Raw genomic sequence first — 8,809 nt, forward strand, 5'->3', positions numbered from 1 at the left:
TGTGTTTGTGTGTGCACACCATGAGCGTGTACAATCTCTTATACTCCTGAGCGTATGCACACCATGAGCGTGTGCAATCTCTTATACTCATGTGGGTGCATGCACAAATATGTGTGTGGATGTTGTCATGGATGCTCTCATGTTTATGTACGTTTGCATGTGTGTGTAAGAGAGAGAGAGAGAGAGAGAGAGAAATAACTAATCGATAAGAAATTATGCACATGTGCACATGTATGTGTGTCTATGTGCGTGCCATGGGTGTGTGTAATCTCTTTTACTCATGTGTACATGTGTGTGTGTGTGTGTGTGTGTGTGTGTGTGTGTGTGTGCACCATGAGCCCATGCAATCTCTTATACTCATGTGGGTGCATGCATAAATATGTGTGTGGATGTTGTCATGTATGTTCTCGTGTTTATGTGTGTGTGCATGGTGTGTGCGAGAGAGAGAGAGAGAGAGAGAGAGAGAGAGAGAGAGAGAGAGAGGTTGTACTACACATAAAACCCCATAACTAATCAATGAGAAATTATGGGTTTAGGTGGGTTAGACTTTCTCACCTCATCTTGTGTAGGAAAACTAAAGTGGTCTAGGTACTTGAATGCCCATGATCTCACTTATCCACATTGTATTTGAGTACCAAAAATCTTCTTGACATGAAATAAAGGTCGAAAAATGGAGTGCCATACCTTAGCCATGATCGAGTTGCCGCGTGTCCAACAAAAGTGGTAAATTTGATTTAAAAATTACATGAAAGGCCCACAAGAAAGGACAATCAAGTCAAGCAACATGAAATAATTTTGAAAGTGGAGGTCTCTTTGTGTAGGTGCTTGTGCGGTTCCATTTATTTTGTTTGGGGAAAGTATCCTTAACTAGACATGTTGTGATGCCATGTTGTGACAATGTAAAATATATAATATTGATGGCATTGCAAATTATACCAACGCTTTGTTTATGGGGTGGCATATTCCTTGTACGTTGATGGGGGTTTGAAACAATGATAATATTGGACCTCTTATGAAAATATCCCTCTGCAAAAAGAAAAAAAGTGTATATCAAAATTGACTCATGAAGCATTGGGAGTGCCGTCTTGAAGGGGTTGAATGTCTACCGAATGGAAGATGTTACTAGTTTTACCTCGTGGAGTGGCATATGCTCTTGGTGATTGGGATGATGTTATAAAGGGAATAACATATGAGCATGTGCTTGTTGGTAGAGACAGTGCCCCCACCATTGATCGAGCTCTCAGGGGTACACCTTTGTGATCATAATTGGTGGATGAAATGTGTCCATGGTGGACTCTTACACGCCTCATGGAGGGTGAATGTGTATGGGGCTCCTTCGTGGATGCTTCACTAGGGTGGGGACTATTTAAATAGAAAAATGGGGAGGGATAGGCAAGGCATAACCATTATTATTATATGGGTGCATGTGCATGTGTAGTAGGAGCAATGGAGGGTGCAATAGGGTACTATGGAGGAGGAGGAGGAGGAGGAGGAGGAGGAGGAGGAGTGGCGTTTGGGAGGAGGCTTCTAAGTGGGGAGGCGACGGGGGCAGGGTATTCGATTCCGGGGCTGAGCTTTGCGCTGGGAGCGTCGTTGGTTTTGCTGGTGGTGATCCTCATCACGGTGGTGGCCTCCTGTTGCTACCACTTAAGACTCGAAGTCGCCACAGTAGCTTCTCAGTTATCATCGCCGCCGCCACCCCCCAATGCCGACCATAGCAGCAGCGCCGCCGCCGCCATCGTCGTCCAAGCCCCGCCGGCCAGCTTTCTGTACGCTGATCCCCGTTTCGTCGAGAAGCACAAGCCCGGCAAGGTAAGTCTAATCTAATCCAACGATAAACGCTGTGCTGTTTTCGAATTTTGGAGTGAGTTTGTGAAGGTGGCGGTGGTGGTGCTGCATGCTGCAGTCGGAGAGCTTTCTGGCGGTGGTTATGCCAGGAGATCTGACCGCCAGCTTCATGGCGAGGCCATATCCGCTGCTGCAACAGAAGGTGGACCGAGAATCGCCTCCACTATGATGCGCGCGGCCTTCTAAGCAGCTTCCGCCTCCTCTTTCCAATCCAATCGACAACCGTACCCCCATGAGACCACATATGTACATTTCCCTTCCTCCTCCTTTTTGCCCCATGTGAACTGTCCTCAACCCTTCCTTTTTGCCCCCATCTGAATGTCCTCCACCCCTCTCTCTCTCTCTCTCTCCATAATATTTGGTCTCTTGGGATTGTTCCTACGACGTTAAAAGAGCTTCTTCTTCTTCTTCTTCTTCTTCTCTCCATAACAATAATTGTCCTATGTCAATAGATGCTTTTCCCCCACTCCATCTCAGCCACACCTCTTCTCAATCACGCCTCATTCCTACTCATCCACAGCTCTCCTTTTCGTATCTCTTATCTCTACATGCTTTCTGATTCTTGAAGAAACATCAACTGCCTTCACATATGTTCCTTTCAACATAAGCATCTTCACATTCGGTAAAATAAAAGCCACCTTACCAATGCATGAGCTCAAGTTTCTTTTCTTTTTTTGTAAAAACACCGACTTTTCAAAGCATCTTATGCAAATAATAGAAGTAATTTGCACACCTAATCAATGGGCTAGCAATACAAGGTGCAAACTTGCACATGACTCTCTTAATCAAAGTCTCCCTCGCTTAATAGTTCAATGTGAAGTTCCTTCACTCTCTTCATTTGCTAAAGTTTCTTACTACGTAATATCAATGCTCCTACAATTTAATCATTGTGTTTTTATAAATTAATTAAAAATGACCATAGAAAAGAATGTCCTAACCATATTAAAACAAATTATTTCTTCAATCCTTTATGTTTCAAGTGATGGAAATTGACTCATCATATCTATACCAACGTAATCAAAACTAACTCTACAAAGGAACCCTTACACAGCTATTGTCAAGTGAGTTAACACCTATTTTGAGTAATGTGCATGTGGTGATGTAAACCTTATGTCCTTTTTGAATGAGTCACAACCTCAAGTCTCATAAAAAGAAACTCCATTGACTGTCCAAAGTAGATTTAATATAACTTCTTCTAAACTATGGTCATAAACAAAATAATAATAAAAACCTCACACACATTAGCTTTTTTGCATCCTTTGTGGTTTATTTTGAGATTTTGTTGAAAAAAGCTAATTAGAAATTTCAAGCTGATAGTTTGATATTCTTTCTTATGGTACATTTTCTTCTAGTTTGCCAGTCTCACTAAAAAAAAGAGTAGTTTGAACGGGCTCTCATTATTTTCTCTAAAACATCAAGTAAACACCTACATCATGATATGGAGCTCTTAATAATTATTATAGTCTTATGGATAAATTGAATGATGTGCTCAATTATTATTTAACTTTGAGTTCTCTAATCCTCACCCAAAAAACACATATAGTTCTCTAAACCCTATAAATGTAATGTGCCACTTTTGTAGATCTCCAACTTTTTGCTTATGTAGATTGTTCTATAACTCGAAACTTGAATCTCTTCTTACAATTTTAAAACTCGCATTTTTCACAAACTCAGTAGGCAAGCTAGACCTTTTTATCATAGCCTTTAATAGTATTGTATTTTTTGGTCTCTTCTAGCACATCATTTTAACTTTTTGGTTGGAAGATGAGCCACTTTTTTTAAAAAAAGCAATCCTCTAGGGTACATAGGGTATGTCAGATGACACCTCTACACCCCCTTATCCCTTTATAAGAATCTATGGTGCCAATATACATGTTACTTATCCATTTGCTAAATTTATATATACATACTAGATGGATCTACGTTCCTTAAACTTTATAAGATTTAACCACCATTACCTTTTTAAAAAGAATTAACTATTATAATAATAACTTAAAGAATACTAGCTAGTTAAATTCCCTATTGATGAATGAATGAGGTCTCATCAAAGTGAATATTTCCCATTTTTTTAAGGTGCCACATTACCACCCCCTTATTATAGTATACTCATCTATAAAATTGTGAAGCACTACATGCACACATTACTCTAAAAGTGAGATTATGAGATTTATATGGCCACACTTATGAAATTATAGTGCAACTTGAAAAGAAACTATGTGAACATTTTTATGTGGCAAACTTGGAGAACAATAGTCATTATATTCAAAACCATTCAACAATGTATTTTTATGTGTGCATGTGCATATCATTTGGAAAAATAAGACTTAAATCACACAAGAAAAGTTAAAATGTGATCCTTTTTTTATGAAGATTAGTTCTCTATAAATTTAAACACATACTCACCAAAAAACATCAAGAGACACCAAGAGACACATCACATGTTAATTCCAGATTACAAAATCAATAAACAACTCCTTCATCTACCTAGGAAAATATTGAATATAAAAGGTCCCCTTCTCCATAAACCTACAAACTTTTAGACAAAAAACTTTCAAGAAATAAAGTCTACATTTTGCATCAATATTATATACAAAAGTCTGTCAGATTCTTCTACCTCAATAAAATTGCATATCCATATGCAAGTGACATTAAGGAGTGAACTCATAAAAAGCATAAAGTGTTCCACTACCATGCATGGCATTGTTTTTAAATGATTCTTTTAGAATATCAAGACTTACATTGTTTATATTTTGTCAATATAATTGCCACTTATTCTCGCTTCTCATGGTTATCTTACACTTAATGATCACTTCTCATGGTTATCTTACACTTAATGATCACTTCATTATTCTAATTTTATCAAATCTTTTAACACAATCTTTTCATTGACTTAAGTCCTATCATATATTTGACAACCTAATGGATAAAAGTTTCTTTTTGAATGTATAAAAAATTTATGCCTTCACTTTCTAGATAATGATGATAGATACGCACCTATTAGGCTTGATTTTGCATGATAAGAAAACACTAACCCATGCATACAAAAACTCAATCTTTGTCCTTGTTAACATTATTTCTTTAAAAGAGTTTTTCTTGATCATGTATTGGACAAAGCATGTCTTTCACCAATCAAAGATATGTAGGGATTTTTATATCCCTGACTCATTCCATACTCTCCACAACTTAAAAACTAAAAAACCATTCAAGTGATTAAAAAAAGTGTCCTTACTACGAAAACTTGGTAAGAAATGAGGATTTACGTAGAAGTGCCAATCTAATTCTAGAAGAGAGTTCCCCACAACTCCAATCATGTAGCACATTTTCCCACACTCTATCTACATCTTTCAAATTCCAAATAGTCTAATTGTTTGTCAAAGCTGGAAGGAACAAGAAGGAATAGTACGAAAATTTGGATATCCAATGGCTTTATCTAGATTAAAGAATATCAATGGAGCCCAATTATTATTGGGGCTTACACTACATATGTAACAATAATATATAAAAAGTATATTCAAGTCCTTGGTGCATTGCAAGTATCAACAAGTTATCCAAATCAGGGAGGGCCGAAGAGGAATGCCTTAGAGTCTTGTCATTCATGTGTATGAGAGAGGGGAATAGATATATTTTTTATTTCAATTTGAAGGGCTATCCTTGGGTTATCTTGCAAGAGAGAGGGGTTGAATTACTTTTAAATTAATCTAAATAACTTAATTTATATACCTCAAACCTAGGTGAGTCTAAATTAATTTTAAATTAATATTTATTCTAACTCTAGTTCATTCTAAATTATCACTAATCAATCCTAAAGTAATTTTCTAACATAAAATTAAATCTAAACTCAATTATTCTAATTTAAAACTAAGTTAACCTTAAGCTAATATAATTTGGTTTATATCAACCTACATAAAGCTAACGTAGTCTAAGCCATTCTTAATTAATTTAATTTAACCTAAGTGATTAAATTATACTACATCTAAATCAGTGTCTAGTTTTAGCATAAACTAAAATTAAATTAACTTTAACAAAATTTATCATATCTCGGGCAAGATACGTAAAGTGAAATAATAATTTATATTTTTATCATATCTCGAGCGCGATATTGAAAGAAAAATTGAATGTCGGTGCCACGTATCTCGCTCAAGATAGCTATACCCTAAAATTCCCAAACTTTTTCCTTTCTTTCATTTTTCTGCCGTCCTTCCCCCTTTCTTTCATTTTCTGCGCTGCTGGTAATTCTTCCGCTATCACCATCACCGGATCTCGATCGAGCTATCGCTAGGATCTGCTCTTATCGCTCTCACCTGAGCTGTTGAACCGTCTTGTTGTTGTTGTGCTGCTGTTGGACCCGCCCTTTTGCCACGTAAGCCTAAATCCCTTTCTCTCAAAGATGAATATCTCTTTTTCTTTTTTGGGATCAATAATAATTGAAATCTAAAATCTGTATTATCTACTTATGGCTCTAAAACCTAGAAAAACTCATAACTAGAGATTACTTAAGAGTTCTGGAAATGTGATTCCATAGAATTTTTTTATTTAACATGAAGAAAAGTCCTATGGATTTAGAATCCTGCAACCAATCAAGCAGCCACATCATCCAAGCCTTGTTCTCACTTACACCAATCCTTAAGTTAATGTTATTAAACCTTTGTTAATTAAGTATTTTTTTAATCACCTATAAACCACAAACTATAGAGCACGACTTGGCCTTCTTGATGATTGAATTGCATGGGCATATCATCACCTATGTCTCTCTCTCCTATGCTCCCAGCACTCAAAAAAGAAGGCCAATTATCGCCCCGGCCCCCCTTATCAACCTTTTGCACAGTCCCTTATTCTCGCCTCCATCGCTTGCATTATCATTTAGTCCCCTTCAACCTTGTCATGGACAACAACAAATCAAAACCACATCACAGTTATGGTCACTTATAGTTAAAAATGTATTTTTTATACATTTTTGTGGGTTTTTTCACGGGTATGAGATCAAATTTCTATCGATTTTCTGCTGAAATTCAGTAGGGGGCAACATGTTGATGCATGGAATGCTCTCCCGTGTGTGTGGGATCCTCTTCGTCTCTCAATTCTGAATTTTTCTTCTATTTTCCTCTCGCGTGTATAAAACACCTCTTTAAAAAACATATTTTTTATTAATATTAATCATAATTATGATTAAAAAGGTTAATTAAAAGTTAATCAAATGTTAACCTCTCTGTTAACAGAGAGAGAGAGAAGGAGGGAGTGAAGGGTGAATTGAGTGGAGAAGATGGAGAGGAGAGAAGGGTGTGACTCTCTCTCATTTTTCTACGCGCAGGAGGGGGGGACGCAACAACTGCCGATGGAAAAACAACCCCCCCCCTAAAACAAATTTCATAAGCTTGTGAATAAAGCTTATTAAAGCTTTGTTTTTTTTTGTTTTTTTTAAAAATGAGTTTTTTTAATGAGTTTTTTTAATTTTAAAAAAACTTTTGAATTTTTTTTCAAAAAAAAGGTTGGAAAAAAGCCTTAAAAATAGAGGAAATTTGACCTTTGAGGAAAAAAATCTCTGGAAAATTTTGAAACTTTTTCTCTTAAAACCTTTTGGCTTTTCATCTTCCAAGAAACCTTCCGCTTTCTCGAAACCTTTTGGCTTTTCGAATTCCAGAAAATCTTTTGACCTTTTGGATTTCAGAAACTTTTGACCTTTCACATTCCGATTTCTTTCGTCTTTTTATTTTCCCGAAACTGTTGGCTTTCCGTATTCCAGGAAAACCGTTGGGATTCTGAAATTTTTTGACCATTCGTATTCTAAATGTGTTCGGGGTAAATTATAAATTTCAAAAAAATCTTCAAAATTAGTGAAAAATTAAACAAAGGCTATTTTAAATTTTGAGAAAATGTGGGGTTGGTGTTTGGCATGTGGTGTGTCCATTCGGGTGCCCATGACCATTCAAATTCCTTTAAAAATATATTTTTTGACCCAAAAATTTGAAAAATCCATTAAAATTATAAATTTTCGTTGGATTTGAGAATTATCGGGTAGAATTGGAAATTTTATGAACGATGGGATTCTCAAGAAAAATTAGGAAATTTTTAGAAATTATTTTTAAAAATCTAAAAAATTGATATTTTAAAAATATAAATGGTATTTTGGCAAATCTAAATTGCTAAAAAATTTCTAGAAAAATATAGGTTTGAAATGCCATAAGATAGGTTTAGTGGAATTCAAAATTATTGTATTTTGAGGCCCTATAAAATTAGGAAAAATTAGGAAAAAATCATGATAATTTTTTTTTCTCGAGAATTTAAAATTTTCAAGGGTTATTTAATGTTAAAGTAAGTTTTCTCGTACTAACATTAGATAGATGCAGGTTATTCGTATATTATTAATACAATTATATCTCATATTAGTAGTTATTTCTATTTGGATTAATTCTAAACGATGTTTTCATGATTGTTCGCCATTGTTTAGCCATTCTTTTTGGACATGTTCCTTAATTTCTTTTGATGGCTATAATTTGCGTTCAAAGAGTGTTTCACCTTTGACACTTTTCCATGATAATTTATTTTGCACTTATTTAGGTGTGGTTTGTGCTTAATTTCTTAAGCCTAAAACAAATTCTATCATAGGTTAGCTGATCGATTTGTTTTGGTGGATTTTATTGGATGTTTTCCAAGTTTTATATGGACTCATCAGTTTTGCCTAGATCACTTGTGTCTACGGGTTTTTTAATGAGTGTTACACACGTGTTTCACTTACTTACTTTTTGGAGTTTTGCTTGAATGACATCACATTCATATACTCCGGATTGATGAGTTGGCCACCAATTTTAATGCTTCTTTTGGCATGATTAATGACCATTAGATGGTATGCATTGATTTTTATGATCAACTATGGTTTTCATGGATTTGAGGAGCTTCTATGCTTTTTTCCATGGTTTTATAAGGATCTTTTAATCTTTTGGATAATATCATGTGCTTTGAAGGT

The 8,809-nt window shown here is 35.5% G+C and overlaps 1 protein-coding gene across 1 annotated transcript; it reads left to right on the forward strand.

The window, feature by feature from the left end:
* Positions 1 to 1,431: 1,431 nt before the first annotated feature.
* Positions 1,432 to 2,585, forward strand: LOC147606691 (uncharacterized). The gene is made up of 2 exons (XM_086791856.1): positions 1,432 to 1,812; positions 1,907 to 2,585. The coding sequence occupies exons 1-2, from the start codon at positions 1,447 to 1,449 to the stop codon at positions 2,015 to 2,017; spliced, it is 477 nt and encodes a 158-aa protein (XP_086647982.1). The 5' UTR covers positions 1,432 to 1,446; the 3' UTR covers positions 2,018 to 2,585.
* The last annotated feature ends 6,224 nt before the right edge of the window (positions 2,586 to 8,809 follow it).

Source organism: Cibotium barometz, chromosome 57 (genome assembly GCF_041138505.1).
Source record: "Cibotium barometz isolate CiBa-2024 chromosome 57, ASM4113850v1, whole genome shotgun sequence".
Taxonomy (NCBI): domain Eukaryota; kingdom Viridiplantae; phylum Streptophyta; class Polypodiopsida; order Cyatheales; family Cibotiaceae; genus Cibotium; species Cibotium barometz.